The sequence below is a fragment of the Siniperca chuatsi genome, linkage group LG21 (assembly GCF_020085105.1).
Source record: "Siniperca chuatsi isolate FFG_IHB_CAS linkage group LG21, ASM2008510v1, whole genome shotgun sequence".
Lineage (NCBI taxonomy): Eukaryota > Metazoa > Chordata > Actinopteri > Centrarchiformes > Sinipercidae > Siniperca > Siniperca chuatsi.
This window is the reverse complement of record NC_058062.1, coordinates 12,337,827-12,353,789: the sequence shown is the minus strand read 5'-3', so window position 1 is coordinate 12,353,789 and position 15,963 is coordinate 12,337,827. Positions and strand designations below refer to the sequence as shown.

Below are 15,963 nucleotides of genomic sequence, written 5' to 3'. Positions count from 1 at the left end.
GCTTACTGAGTCGTTATTTCTGCTTCCCTATGGACTGTATCTGTGGCAACGAGCACGAGAGTGCTTCCACTGCGGACCGCTAACACTGCATGCTACTTCAACTAGCACGAGTGTATGACATTGTAATTGGTGCTGCCGAGAATGTTTGTCTCACACGCCTCATTATTTACAAGTCATACTGAGAGTCCATCACTGTGTTCTGGCTATATACCAAACATCAAACATGACACCAAGAAAAGCTGCTGTTTGAACATTTGGTCATTTAGCTCCCTTCAGGTGTTCAGTATTTTGCAGCCAAGTACAACGAATTGTTAGTTAGATAGTAACACTGCGACCATTAAGACTTCTTTTTATTAAAAATAAAATACTGTATAATGGTCTTTTCCAGAGATCTATAACAGCTGATGACCAAATGTTTTAAACTAGATTATGTTGTAGTTTTGTCTTATTTACTGACATAGAGCTCAAACATATAAATAGTGATAGCTTTAAAACATAGTTCCCATTTTTTCTAAAATCTTATTTTCTTTGTTTTTTCATAAGTTTGTTATTCAATTACACGGGTAAGAGGTGTAGAAAGGATAAACTGATGGACTTGTAGAAAGATGTAACTAGCTTCACAAAAGCACAAACAGTGTCTGATATAGTTGGATCTGCCCTCCTGTGTAGGTGCCTCAATTAGATGATTGAATTGTAAGGCCCAGAAATAGCTTTATTTGCGAGCAGTCCTGCTTTTCTTCACCTTTTAGTGAGCTGCTGAAAGGAAGGAAAAATAGAGTGGATGGATTTTTACAGCAAGCAACTCTCCTCACACAAAAGTACTGTTGATATAATTTTTTATATGTACATCTTGGAGACGTTTTGCTTCCTGGAATTCGTCATGTAATTAGATTAGATTCAACTTTATTGTCATTACACATGTACAAGTACAAGGCAACGAAATGCAGTTTAGGTCTAACCAGAAGTACAATTAGCATGTGCAGGATATAAAGTACATGTACATGTACATAAATGCAGGATAGAGCAATATTATGAAAATATTTTACAAGTGGTACTATGGACATTATATGGCATTACTATAAACAGAAGTATAGTGATGGAAATGTGCAATAATGAATTGGACTGGGCAGAACAGTAGTGCAATATAATGTTACAAAAACATGACATTTCATAAACTATATTTGAGTTTTGTGTTTTACTCTAATTTCAGCAAATATTTTGAAAGTAGCAGTTATTTCTTTTGCTGGACTTGTTTTTATTGAATGGACGTATTCTCTGATTGGTGACAAGACTGAAGAATATTTAAGGCACCTTTTGTTCTTGTTTTCACTAAGTTGGTGGATAACCACAGATTCATTTGTGTGTTCAGAGTGGGAAAGTTGGTGGATTCTAGTTTGGACATCCAAGCAATCCAGCTGCCAGCCCTGCAGTACCAACATGAGAGACGCTCCCATGACTGGACCACAGATGACGCCAGCAGCATCAGCGGCATGACCGATGTCACCGACTTCACAGATAGTGGCACACTCATCTCAGAGGACTGCTCCAACATCAAGCTGAACACTGGGGTGAGATAAGAAGCAAACTGATGCTTGTCATGTTTTCTGCATACCATTCATATTATTCACATTGCAGTACCCTTGTACTCTCCTATCAGGTCAGACTACACCTGCAACAGTTCTATGCCATGTTCCTGAAGAGGGCGCTGTACAGCTGGAGAAACTGGAAGGTGATGGTGGCTCAGTTCCTGGTCCCTTTGGTTTTCACTGTTGTGGCCTTAGTAGTGGCACGCACCTTCCCCAATCACCGGGATGCTCCTCAGCTGAGGCTGGGACTCAGCCGCTATGGTCCCACCAGGGTCCCTGTGGCTCTGCAGCCTGGGGCGGGTCCCCTGGCCTCTGCTCTTGCTAATACATACAGTTCACAGCTATCTGCCCAGCTAGGCCAACTCATCAACATCACGGGTAAGCATAGAGAGAGGGACTTGGTTTGACTGCTTAGCTGAGTACTTACTGACCATATGCCCCTTTTCTCCTGCTCCCCATCAGACTTTACTGATTACATCCTGACCCAGGCACAGGAAGAAGGCGGCAGCTTTAATGAGCGCTGTGTGGTGGGTGCTGCTTTCCGTGGCAGCAGCAGCCAATATGCAGAAGCAACAGCCTACTTCAACAACGAGGGCTACCATACACCCGCCACAGCCCTCATGATGGTGGACAATGCTCTCTTCAAACTTCTAGCAGGGCCGAATGCTTCCATCCAGACGGGCAATTACCCCATGCCACGCAACCTGTCTGAGATCGCCCACAGCCAGCTCACAGAGTGAGTGGAGGGGGAAAAGAGTTAGGAAAGATCCGAAAAGAGAGATGCATAGTTACGAGCAACATACTTGTTACACCCACGCTATTGTGTAAAAATATGACATTTTCCTAGGGATTACTGTTCACGCAGCATGACAAGAAAAGTTAGATTTCATACATGAATGTCAGTTAGTTGTGTTGCACGTAAGGGGTGAAACATTACATTACAATCGGGTGCCTCTGAGTTCCCATTTGATGATGATTTAAATCATTAAGTCATTTTGTGTAGCCATCATACTGACAAGAACATCTGATTTATTGAGGTCTACATTAGGATTGATTTGTAAATTACTCAGGAATCTTGTAAGCTAGCCGGGTTATAATTGAACAACAGTGAGGATTTGAACAGTCAAGATGATGGATGAAAGTAAAACAAAGTCTTTCTACAAGAGAGCAGTTGTGTATTTTATGTCTGTCTCAGTTTTTTCACATCTCTCTCTTGCTATCCTCACGTCATCAACCTCTTTCTTCTCTCCTAACGTCTCATTCTTTTCCTCCATCTGTAGGGGAAAGACGGGCTTTGCCATTGCCATCAACCTGATGTACGGTATGGCTTCCCTGTCCAGCACCTTTGCCCTGCTGCTCGTAACAGAGTCCTCTATCAAGTCCAAGCATGTGCAGCAGGTCAGCGGCGTCTACCTGTCAAACTTCTGGTTTTCTGCCCTGCTGTGGGACCTGGTCAACTTCCTGCTGCCCTGTGTCCTCATGCTGGTCAGTATGACATCTGATATTCCTTGTTCCAGGCAAAAAATACAGTATGCATAAAATGTATGTATGCATTGTCTTAACTTGTTTTATGCTCTTAGGTGGTATTTCAGGCATTCGGAGTCAAGGCTTTCGTAGACAACAACCACCTGGTAGATGTGTTGTTGTTACTGCTGCTGTATGGCTGGGCTGTTGTGCCTCTTATGTACCTGCTCAGCTTCCTCTTCTCCACTGCCGCTACTGCCTACACACGCCTCACTATCTTCAACATGATCTCTGGCACGGCCACCTTTCTGGCTGTCACCATCATGACCATCCCAGGTGAGTGGAGACACTGGCTTCCAGCGCTGGTAGATAAGTGTCTCAAATTACCGTATTGGCCAGAATACAAGACAATGCTGATTATAAGACAGCCGCACCATTTCAGACAGCTGTTTTGGGGAAAAATACTTTTTACTATAAGAAACACTTTCAGAAAAGTCCTATTGGGCCAGAGAAACTTTTAGTCCAAAAATGAGAGGGTTCTGACACTTGAAGCCTTTTCTATTGTAAAAGTCAAACATGAAATACTCCCTAAATCCAACACTTGTCCAAATGTGTTTTCACATGCAGCTACTTCTTCTGTTCTCCTGTCTATGAAGCCACCAACTACCCTTTTTCAGACTGTCAATTTGAGCTCTTCATCATGACATTCTGTGACACTGGCAATTCTTGGCTGCTTGACAGATTAATTATTCCCCGGTCCTTTTCTGCAGTAATAAATCATGAGTGCAGTGTGTGGATGGCACAAAGGGAAAAAGCACTTGCCCACCCCTTCAGAGATTTGGTTTCAGTTCCCAGCATTAGTGTTTCTGGCTTGGCTACGTCCCTCATTGAATACAATATGCAGTATTTGTGGATGGGAAGTCAGTGAGGGGGGGGGGGGATTTAAAAAAATGTTTCCTTGTCATTCCTGGTGATGGCCTCTTTATGCATTCCATCTCCAGAGTTGAACCTGCAGGACCTGTCGCACTTACTGGATAAGGTGTTCCTGATCTTCCCAAACTATTGCCTGGGCATGTCCTTCAGCCAGTTCTACCAGAACTATGAATTCAACTCGTTTTGCACCTCCAGTCCAATCAGCCAGGCATTCTGCAAATACTTAAGTAAGTACTGCCTAAATATAGACCCAGAGAAAGAAGATGTCATTGGTTTTTCCATAGAAGTGGTACAGTGTATGATTTGAATTCTAAAACAATGAAGATGTGGTCTACTACATGAATTTACCATTTAATTTGTGATGGATATATGATATAGAAGATATAATTATAATGAGTCATAATGTGGGTGGCAGTATTACACATGCATTCATTTTGATAGTGGCAATGATTATATAAATAATGATGTATCCTATAAATAACATTGCTTTCACCAAAGCTTTCACCAATGAACACACAGATCAAGCAGAAGTGGAGCAGAAGAAGAGCACAAATGAGATGCATAATGCACCAGGCTCCATTTAACTAGACTGTTTAAACTGCAAATTCTATTTTTATAATCCAGTTTTAACCCAGATTTTGTATGAATTTCCGCTTGTTTTTAATTACCAAAACACTAATGGAATTACCAGATTTCTTGTGTAAACCATGTATATTAATGCCTGTAAATGACCATTGAATCCCCATTCACTGAAGTAGGCCGTCATCTTTACCTCCAACCATAGAGGGCAGTGTTGCCATGGAACTCCTGAGAAAGGCTTTCAAAAGAAAAGACTTTATAAGGACTATTATTGAACTTGAACCAAATGTTACGTTGTTTGTTGTTGGTTGACTAAAAATTCTCGCTGCATACTTAATATGGACATTGTATTTTTATTTGTTTTATTAAGTGTACATTTTTTACCTCACATGCTTTTATTTTGAAGTCTGGAAAAGGAAGTGCAGCAGCACTCTTTGTGTACATTGGCGCTCTTTTTACGTGAAGCGGCATTCTGATTTAACGTTAAGAGAGAAAGGATAAACCCTTGGGTACTCACTGTACAAATGTTTGTTTTAAAAAGGTTTCTTTCTACATCTTAGCTCCTGGCTGAAGGGCACAAGCTCTTACTGTAGCATTCCCGGCATCTGTTCAGCCGGGACAATGCCCTTAATTTACTTGACATAACTCAGTGTTTTTCTATTTCTAGACATCACATATCAGACGAACTACTTCTCAATGTCAGAGCCTGGTGTGGGACGCTTCCTTGTGGCCTTCTCAGTGCAAGGTGTAGTCTTCATTATTCTGCTGTTCGTCATTGAGCTGCAGTGTGTCTGCACTCTCTGGAGACTCCTCACCTCCCTGTGCAGAAGACGCAAACAGGTATATAAATTGTGGGAGTGGTGAAGTGGACGGTGTTTGATTTTTTTTCTGTTTTTTTTTTTTGTTTTTTTTTTCTTGGACTGAAACTTTACAGTTTCATCAGAAATTTCCTAGCAACCACAGTTTGCACTGCGTAGGAGGTCTCTCTGGGAAACTGTTTTGGTGTGGTTAAATATATTAGAACTGAAGCTTAAAAAAGAGAAGCCTCTAAAGACAGCTTGAGTAGTGGTTGTAAGTCCACAAAGTAAATGGTCTCTTATCATGCTGATTTGATTAAATGTACAGGGAAAATGGTGTAAACACTTCATGAAAAGGAAACTTTAACTCTGGAGTAACTCAGTCACAGTTAGAAAAACTGCTACTGTGTTGGTTCCTATTAGGTTGAATGCCAGTTGGCAACACTTGTCACTCATAAAAGAGGTCTGGCAATTAGCACTTTGATTTGTTAGTTTTCAAAGCAGCATGAGACTAATAACAGAACTGCAAACAAACCAAATCATCTGCCCCCTAAGTGCAGGCACACCTGTTAATAAACCTGCAGACTGATTTATTGTATCAAAAGGAACAGTCTTGAATTGAATGAATATTGATAAATTTGTTCATCAGTTTTTCACAAAATGGATACAGAGCATTTCATATATCACTCCTTACATAACGAAACCAGAGTCCCAGCCGCACTTCATCAGGCAGAAGAGGCCACAAGGTTTTACTTGAGGCTCTTCACACTTCTAAGATCTTACCGCCTCTGCATTCATCAGCGCATAGAATTTACTAAAGGGATTCTTTGACATTAAGAATTACATATCTCATCTGAAAGACTGAAACTCCTCCAAGTGATTTAAGAAAACACTTTTGTGAAACTGTGTTTTGGAAACAGGAAGCATTTAGAGCTGAAATGATTAGTTGATTAATCGATGAGTTGATCGGCAGAAATTTAAACTTCAACATTTTACAAATAGAAATGCCAAACTTTGCCTTGTTTCAGCTTCTCAGTTGTGAGCATTTGCTGGTTTTCTTTGTCTTATGTGATAGTAAATTGAATATATATTGAATATATCTTTTAGACAGTTGGTCGGACAAAAACTATTTGAAGATGTCGCATTTGGCTTATGCAAATTGTAACATTTTTCATTATTACACTTAATTGAAAAAATAATAGGCAGATTAATCAATAATAAAAATATTCGCTAGTTGCTGCCCTAAATGCTTTAATGAAGAGAGTTTGTCATAGGTCGAAGTTTAATTTCCGCATATTTAATTGAACTAATCTTGTTCATGACATGTTTATATTATTTTGGTCTACCCCTGTGTGGGCTACTATGATATAGTAAACTATTATATATTTATTTGTATTAAAGACCCTTTAAGTATTAAAAGACCTGTGGACATGTACTATTGCTGCCAGAAGATATACGATACGATCACCTGAAAGCTCGTTTTGCTGTGACGTGGGGGCAATGTCTTACTTTTTGTGGTTGTTTTTTTTTTTTTTCCTATCATGCATATGTGTGTGTTAGTTACCTCTAATAGAGGATGCAGCACTGCTTCCAGAGGACAGGGATGTGGCTGAAGAGAGGAAGAGGGTCCTGGAGTGCCAGCCAATAGTAGAGTCTATGGTTGTTAGCCCCCTCATACTGCAGGAGCTCAGCAAGGTATGTAGCACAGGAGTCTTTTCCTTGTATACATGGGTCTGAATTCAGCACAGAGAGAGAGTGCGCTAAAGTTGAAATATGTGTGACTCTAGAGCAGTGTGTCTCTGTGAGGTATGACGAGGTGGTACAGACCCACTGTTATCGCTCCTTCTCAGGTGTACAGCAGCGGGGAGAATCTTCTGGCTGTGGACAGGCTGTCTCTAGCTGTAGGGAAAGGTGAGTGTTTCGGCCTCCTGGGCTTCAATGGAGCAGGCAAGACCACAACTTTTAAGATGCTGACAGGTGATGAGAGTGTTACCTCCGGGGACGCCTACATTGATGGATACAGCATCTTGAGAGACATTAAGAAGGTAAGAGCAGAGTCAGATGGAAGGAAAGGCCATTTCTATGAATTCAGAGATAAATTGATTTCAGTAGTTCAACATTTGGATTTAAGTTGATTAAATCTGTAGAGCCATACTGCTTTCAAATGGCCAAGATTTGAAAGAGGACATTTATCTCTGGATTGCAGGTACAGCAGCGCATTGGTTACTGCCCTCAGTTTGACGCTGTGTTGGACCACATGACAGGAAGAGAAACTCTGAGTATGTATGCCAGGCTCAGAGGAATACCAGAGAAGTATGTGTCTGGCTGTGTGGAAAATGTCCTGCGGTCGCTGCTGCTGGAGCCTCATGCTGATAAACTAGTCCGCAGCTACAGGTAGGTAGACTGTTGGTGCAGAAAAAAAAAAAGAGCCGTTCCTCATTTTGTTTTGTGCCCCACAGTTCACATATTAGCCTGAATAACGCTCTATTTTGTTGAGCAAGTGTGTGTAAATAAAATGCCACCATCAACATGTGCAGTGGCGGTAATAAGCGGAAGCTGAGTGCAGGCATGGCTCTGATTGGTGGGCCTCCGGTCATCTTCCTGGATGAGCCTTCGACCGGGATGGACCCTGTGGCCCGGAGGCTGCTGTGGGACGCTGTTACACGCACACGGGAGTTTGGAAAGGCCATAATCATCACTTCTCATAGGTGAGCTTTATAGTATTTATTGGATATCAGCAGTGGTACATTTACTTAAGTACTGTACTTAAGTGTAATTTTGAGTTACTCGTCTTTTACTTGAGTATTTTCATTTTCTGCTACTTTATACTTCACTGCATTTTAGGAGGTAATATTCAGTGGTGGAAGAAGTACTCAGATCCTTTACTTAAGTAAAAGTACCAATACGAATAAGAATACAAAGTCCCTCATTAAAAATCTCACTTACGTATTATCAGCAAAATGCTCAAAGCATCAAAAGTAAAATTACTCATAATGCAGTAAAATGCCCCCTGTGGCTGATATATTATTATATAAGACAGTATTTGATTGTTAAAAGTGGTGCAGTAGCTGGTCAGGGAGGAGTTAGTGTTAGCTACTTTTATATATCATTAACTAGTTTAGTCCAGTGGTTCCCAGTCTAGGGGTTGGACCCCTTTTAAAGGGTCACAAGATAAATCGGAGAGGTCCTGAGATGGTTAGTGAGAGAGGAAAGAAGAAGAAAAAGTTATTCTGATCTTAGCAGCCATTTTTTTATACTCTTACTTTTGATGCTTTTAGTATGTTTTTCTACCAATACTTCTGTACTTTTTACTTGAGTAATAAATTGAATGTAAGACTTTTACTTATAAAGGAGCATTTTTAACAATGTGGTACTGTTAATTTCACTTAAATAAAAGATATGAGTACATTCCACCACTGAGTCTTAGTTAAAAGAAGTTGTATTGCTACATCTTGATACATGAAAAGCAGAAGAAGTGAGAATGCTTACACCTGTCTCCGATATTTTCCCTCACCAGTATGGAGGAGTGTGAGGCTCTGTGTACCAGGCTGGCAGTGATGGTCAACGGTCAGTTCAAGTGTCTCGGGAGTCCCCAACACCTGAAGAGCAAGTTTGGCAGTGGCTACACCCTGCTGGCTAAAGTACACATAGAGGCTGAGTTGGAGGACAGTGACCTGCAGCTATTTAAAGACTTCATTGAAAGTACCTTCCCAGGTCAGAGTTAACGGCCAATTTAATTCACTCAAAGTAAATAAAAAGTCTGTTTACTAACACAGTAACTATAAAAATAACCGAAACCATAACTGAAATTATGTTTTAGGTCTCAGCATGCAAAACAACAGAACAAAATATATGATTGTAGCTGTGCTTACATTTACATTCACCCTCTACATTTGAATCGGCAGATAACAAAGGCAAAAATTCTTCTGCAGATTTTCTGGATTTTTTGTTCTCTACATTAAACAGTTGATTGACAGAATCAGAAATCAGAATCAGAAATACTTTATTGATCCCCGAGGGGAAACTCTTTGCTACAGCAGCTCACTATCACGTCAGTGCACACAGGAATAGAAGTACTAAGTAAAAAATATAATACACTATAATACAGGTCAGAAAATAAATTAAGTACCAAGTGGGTAAAAGTATAAGATATAATAAGTGTGAAGTACAAAGTGGGTATACCGGTTGATGATGATAATACGGCATAAGGTAATAGTGCATGAACTGTTAAGTGTAGCTTATTAAGATTATAATGAGACGGAGGATATTGCACAGCAGTAACAGAGGTATGAATAAATATAAATATCAATAAATAGGAAATTTTAAACTGAAAAGAGTATATTGCACAGGAGTATTAACACAGAATATTGAACAATTATGTCACCTAGGGTCATACAGACTGACATTTAGAGGGAGGAATTAAAGAGTTTGATGGCCACAGGCAGGAATGACTTCCTGTGGCGCTCTGTGGTGCTTTTTGGGGGGACGAGTCTTCCGCTGAAGGTACTCTTTTGCTTGACCAGCACGTCATGGAGTGGGTGGGAGACACTGTCCAAGATGGCATGTAGTTTGGCTAGCATCCTCCTCTCTGACACCACCACCAGAGAGTCCAGCTCCACCCCCACAATGTCACTGGCCTTACAGATCAGTTTGTTGAGCCTCTTAGCGTCCGCTACCCTCAGCCTGCTGCCCCAGCATGCAACAGCATACAGGATAGCACTGGCCACCACAGACTCATAAAACATCCTCAGCATTGTCCGGCAGATGTTGAAGGACCTCAGCCTCCTCAGAAAATAGAGGCGGCTCTGGCCCTTCCTGTACAGAGCTTGAGTGTTCTTAGCCCAGTCCAGTTTATTGTCCATGTGTACTCCCAGGTACTTGTAATCCTGTACCATGTCCACACTGACCCCCCTGGATGGAAACCGGGGTCACTGGTGCCTTGGCCCTTCGTAGGTCAAAGGACAGGACGTAGGACAGTTGCCAGTTGGTGTTTTTCTGTAAAAGTCATATGAAACTGTAAAAGAATATCAAAGCAAATCTAACCGTGTGAATTTTCTCCCACCACAGGAAGTCAACTAAAGGATGAGCACCAGGGAATGGTGCACTATCATTTGACTGACAAAACACTTTCCTGGGCCCAGGTAACAGATTTACATCAAAGAAATCGCCAATTTGCTCAATGGCGAAAAACAGAGAAATCTCTGCACTTGTGCTATGTTAGAGCTTCCTCTAGTGGACACAATGGTACACATTAGTGCTTAAAAGCCTGAGCTACAATTTTATAGCTTCAACAAAATGTTCTAAAGTGATTTATCTAGGATGTGTTTTCTCCCTCAGTGTGTTTTTCATCTTGATGAGGTGTTTTCATTGTAAAAGCAGGGGTAATCAGGATTTGTAAAGCAACCACAGACGTTTGTAAAGCAACGACAGAAGTTTAACATGTGGATGGCAAAAGTAGGCAGTCTGTGATTTAAAAAGAAAAATGCTTTGATCCTTTTTAACCGATGGACATGTTCACAGTAATGGCATGGTAGCAAGCTTTGAAAAAAGCTGTGCACATGGACAGAAATAAAGTATATTTATTTGTATTTTCAATGTTCAAAAGATGCAGATTGTAGCTTTAAATTGTGATCTTGGCACAAAGCCTTGGATAACACCAGAGATGCATTAATATCGCACTTTTCCATGTTTTCTCCTTCTCTGTTCTCCACTCCCGCCTAGGTGTTTGGCACTTTGGAGGCAGCCAAAGAGAAATACCGCATTGAAGACTATTGTGTGAGCCAAATATCACTGGAGCAGGTGTTCCTCAGCTTTGCCCAGTTCCAGCACTGCACAGAGAGCGGGAGGAAGTAAGCGGAGCGAGGAATCCGTCCATCCATTATCCATTTTCTACAGTGTGTGTGTGTGTGTGTGTGTGTGTAGGACCTGTGTACATGGACTTGCCTGCGTACACAGGCTGGAGCGGAGCGTAGTTTATCCCTAGCTCCATTTTTACCTTGACCACCAACACACAAACATGCACACGCACACACGCGCACACACACACACACACACACACACACACACACACACACACACACACACACACACACACACACACACACACACTGGGGCCAGTCTCCAAAAACATCAACTTCAGCATTACTACTACTGTATCACGTTGGTGTGTCTTTGTTGGGTCATTCATGCCGTTGTTGTTGTTGTGTGATGAGAAAGTAGGAGAATTGGGATTATGACATTGATTATACCAAGTAATGAATTCTTGAGTACATTAGATACTACCACTACTCTGAATTGTGCGTGACATGGCTTATTTGTGTATGTGCACTTATGTGTTGTCTTTTTGTTATTTATGATTTTATTTTATTACTTGATTTATGTTTCCAAAAATGTGTGCTTTTTTTTGTGATCATCACAAGAGAATGAACCACTCCCATTTGATGCATTTATGAAATCATTGCACACCTTTGCGCCTTATCTAACTAATGGGGGGTCTTGTTTCTTTATATTGCCCTATACAAAATGCTTAGTTATCCTTAAGAGCCTCTTAATGTTGTTGCCAGATGTAATAATGTGATGTGTTCATGGTACTAAAAACCACTTACCCATTCAGGCCAGAGCAGAACATTTACTCATTTAAAGACATTGGTACATTAATGAATGCATGCATAGAATACGATTTACAGAGTGCATGATACTGAGAGAGCTGCTCGCGATTACTAGAAGTCCGTCCTTATTGAGGATTGATCCTCAGAGTACATTTAGTCCAGTCTGAGTACATTTAGTTCGCCTCCATTTTTCAGTTCTTGTGAACCAGTTATTCAGTTTTTGCTGCCAAACAAGTAACAGCAACAGTGTGTTACCTTGTGGATATCCAGTCAGGAGATTATTCTCAGGTCTGGACTTGTGTCAGACTGCATGTGACTGATTTGGACCTAGAAAAACTAGACTGCAATGACCTTAGAGGTGTTTTGGTACCTTTTTTTTTCTTGCAGCTATGCATTTCATACAGTACACCTGTCTGTGTGTGAGAGTGTGAGTGTGTGTGTGTGTGTGTGAGAGGGTATGGCAACACATGATTCCTGAATTCATCCAGACTAAACTAAAACAGTGCTATTATAGTCCTTAAATATTAAAACCAAGAGATTGTTATTGTGCAGTGGGTGGACTTGACTACTGTGTCATCTTTAATGTAGAGTTGCTCCTTCAGGGAACGCCAGAAAATGCAATAAAAAGGCCCAACAATGGTATGGATAGTAAAAGATAACTAAGTCCGCTGCGTACAAATGCCTTGTTCTGAGGAAGAATGATCAGCGCAAAGTTTGTTCCTCTTTCATTTGGATGTGCTACTACAAATCTCATTTCAGAGTGTGCCCATTCACATCACATTGTCAAAGCCTTGTTTGTACATTTGAAAAAAAAAAATCCACACATATTGATGAGAACAATACATTATATTCTCAGTTTCCTGCGTTTCATCCATATTAATGATCAGTGTTATAATCTGGGATGAATTAGCGATCAGATTAATTTGAGTGTGCGAATGGCATTCCTACTCTTAAACTCACTCTGACTTCACAGATGTGAGATGAATGTATTTACTGTCTAACACGAAAGCAAAAATCACTGGAAGTAATGAACTTTATTAACAGCTTCATATGATTTACAGCGCTTTCTTCATGTCACAAGATGTAGGTGAGGGAAAAAAAAGTAGACTTGACATTCCAGAAAGACACGGATATGTGACATATTGGTCTTTAAAGGATTTAATTTCTTAATTTTGACTTTTGTTACATTTGTTTGTTTATTTGCACAATTTATGCCTCATATTACATGTATGACTTGAATCAATTTCAATGTTAGATACGTAGTTTGAGGAAAAATGGAAAGGTTTGTGCTGCTGATATTGAAAGATTGAGTTATGCTGAAATACAGTGTATCATATTTAAAAAGGGAATTTACATCATTGTAATTGTGTACTGTACCATGGAACTGACCTTGTCAACTGTATATGTATCACTATTCTTTTTAAATTAAATAATGCTCTATGCAAATGGAGGCAAATAAAAGAGCCTGGTCTCATTTTTCTAGCAAGTGACATTTCACACCTTTCTTGAATCTATTTGCATGGCTAGATATTACAAGGGGTAAGTGGGTGGAAAAAGAATGTTTAACCTAATTTGGCATTTGAGAAGCTACCTTAATTGACAAAAACATTTATACAAAAAAGCAGAATAAAAAAATAAGATTACAGACAAACCAACAAGGTTATAAATAAGATAAAAAGGCCCAATTAAACAAAACTAAAAGAGAATAAGAAACTGATTTCACAATTTCCTTTGCTGTACTTATGAGTACTACAATGCCTTTTTGTGTCATAGCATTTAGCCTTATATCTTACAAGTGAATAGGTATAGATATGTGCTTGATTTTAAGATACAGTAACTAAAATGAATAAAAATGATAGGTCAGATTGACATTGAGTGACAAGATGCTCAGGCATCAGGGAGCATGTCAAAAGAGTTACTGTCTCTTTTCCATGTTATTTGTTAGTCTACAGTATGTGTGTGTCAGTGTCCAGAGGTTTAATACAGCACCTTTAGGCAAAGGGGAGTCATGGGGTGGCTGGGGTTCAGTTATGTTCTTGTTTACAGGCCATCAGCTTGTGCTCCTAAACATGCACGTGTTTGCAGTGCAGTTTGATGGTATTTGCACATTCCTGGTTGCACTTCCCAGATGGGTTTACACTGACTACACTGCAGTTTAGACCAATGGAAGAAGCCAAGTGCTTTATAAGGGATTGACAAAATTTAGTATATAAAAAAAATAGATTTAAAGACTAATGCACACTAAAACAATAAAAAACTAAAAGCTAAATTAATAAGACAACAATAAAAGATGTATAGTATAGTATAGTAGATGTATAGTAAGAAAATAAAACACAGCATCTCCAGATGTTTTTGTTCTGTTTTGTGGAACAGCTAAAAGAGAAGAACTGGAGGATCTGAGGGGCCTTTCTGGTTCATAAACTAAAAGCATTTCTGAGAGGTACTCTTGTGCAAGGCCATGTAGTGCCTCATAAATTAATAACAAATTTTAAAATCAATACGAAAACTAACAGGTAACCAGTGTAAAGACTTTAAAATAGGTGCTCTCCTTTTGGTCTTAGTCAGCACTTTTGTTCAGCAGAATTTTGAATTAATTGTAGCTGATTTATTGTATTCTTTGGTAGACCAGAAAGGAGAGTGTTACAATATCAGTCTCTCTGTGTTGCTCAGAGAGAGAAATGGCCTCACTTTGGAGATGTTCTTCAAATGCTAGGTTTCTAGCTTCATGGCTTGGGTTGAGTCCTATAGTTTGGAGGCCAATTTCTCTCTCTGAGCATTTGAACCATTGATCAGTACTTCTGTTTTTATCCTGGTTAAGCTGTAAAAAATTCTGTGACATCCAGGCCTTTATATCTAAAATACAGTTAAAAAGTGAGTCAATCATCCCAGTGTCATCAGGAGACAAGGCCACATAGAGCTGAGTGTCATCAGCATAGCTGTGGAAAGCGATGCCGTGCGTCCTGATGACGCTGCCCAGGGGTAGCATGTACAAATTCAAAAGTAACGGTCCTAAAATTGATCCTTGTGGTACCCCACAGGTAACTTCATAGTGTTTGGAGGAATGGTCATCTATCTATACAAAAATAAATTCTTCTGTAAAGATATGAGGTAAACCAGTTAAAACAATTCCAGACAGGCCAATATGTTTACTTAATCTATTTAAAAGAATCTGGTGGTCCACAGTATCAAAGACAACACTCAGGTCAAGTAGCACCAGAACTATCATTTACTCCTTTTAAAAAGGCTGTCTCTGTGCTGTGATGTGTCCTAAGACTTGATTGAAACATTTACAATTTAGTGTTTGAGTTTAAAAAAGGTACTTCTAAAAAAAACCTTCTAAAATTTAGCTTAAAAAAGTGAGATTTTAAATTGGTCTAAAGTTGCTGGATGTTAAAATATCCAGGTTCTCTTTCTTTAAAAGAGGTTTTACTAAAGCGGTTTTAAAAGACGCCAAGCTGTAGGGAGTGATTTATTATGGCAAGGATGTCTTCAGATACAGAATTAAAAATAGTTTTAAAAAGGGAGGCATGAATCGGGTCACAGGAACATGTGGAGGGCTTCAGTTCTGTTACTATTTTCCTGAGAGCTTCAGCATCAACCAGGCCAAAACGTTCCAACTTCACTCTGTACACAGGATATAGGTATAAGCTAAAGCTTGACACCAGATCTAATGTTAAGTACACCGAAAAGGCTCTGCAATATAACTTTGAACTGACATCTGTTAGGAATTTCTAACCCACAATACAGGTGACCTGAATTTACAATTACAATCTACAATTACATGTACCTGGAATGAGAGATGCTATGACGTAAATATCCTGTTATTCTATGAACCTGGTTATTTGAGAGTTTAGGTCTACCTGCCAAAATGTAGGATTAAACACTGGAAAAACAAGTCCTGTTTTAATTGTCTCACCTTTGAGATTTGTCACTCTCCTGTGCCAGCAGAGCCCTTAAGGGCGAGGAGATGATTAGTAACCCTACCCAATTACTTCA

At 39.8% G+C, this 15,963-nt stretch overlaps 1 protein-coding gene across 4 annotated transcripts in view; it reads left to right on the top strand.

The window, feature by feature from the left end:
• The window catches only part of abca3b (ATP-binding cassette, sub-family A (ABC1), member 3b), a 33,013-nt gene extending 19,585 nt beyond the window's left edge, over positions 1–13,428 (top strand). For all 4 annotated transcript variants that reach the window (XM_044180254.1, XM_044180255.1, XM_044180256.1 and 1 more), the window contains 14 exons: positions 1,370–1,568; positions 1,658–1,964; positions 2,049–2,322; positions 2,867–3,071; positions 3,167–3,386; positions 4,052–4,210; positions 5,230–5,402; positions 6,920–7,054; positions 7,210–7,404; positions 7,566–7,753; positions 7,897–8,067; positions 8,877–9,073; positions 10,427–10,500; positions 11,081–13,428. In XM_044180254.1, the coding sequence (XP_044036189.1) occupies positions 1,370–1,568; positions 1,658–1,964; positions 2,049–2,322; positions 2,867–3,071; positions 3,167–3,386; positions 4,052–4,210; positions 5,230–5,402; positions 6,920–7,054; positions 7,210–7,404; positions 7,566–7,753; positions 7,897–8,067; positions 8,877–9,073; positions 10,427–10,500; positions 11,081–11,212 (2,629 nt within the window). In that variant the 3' untranslated portion in view covers positions 11,213–13,428. The remainder of the gene's footprint in view (positions 1–1,369; positions 1,569–1,657; positions 1,965–2,048; positions 2,323–2,866; positions 3,072–3,166; positions 3,387–4,051; positions 4,211–5,229; positions 5,403–6,919; positions 7,055–7,209; positions 7,405–7,565; positions 7,754–7,896; positions 8,068–8,876; positions 9,074–10,426; positions 10,501–11,080) is intronic.
• Positions 13,429–15,963: the final 2,535 nt, after the last annotated feature.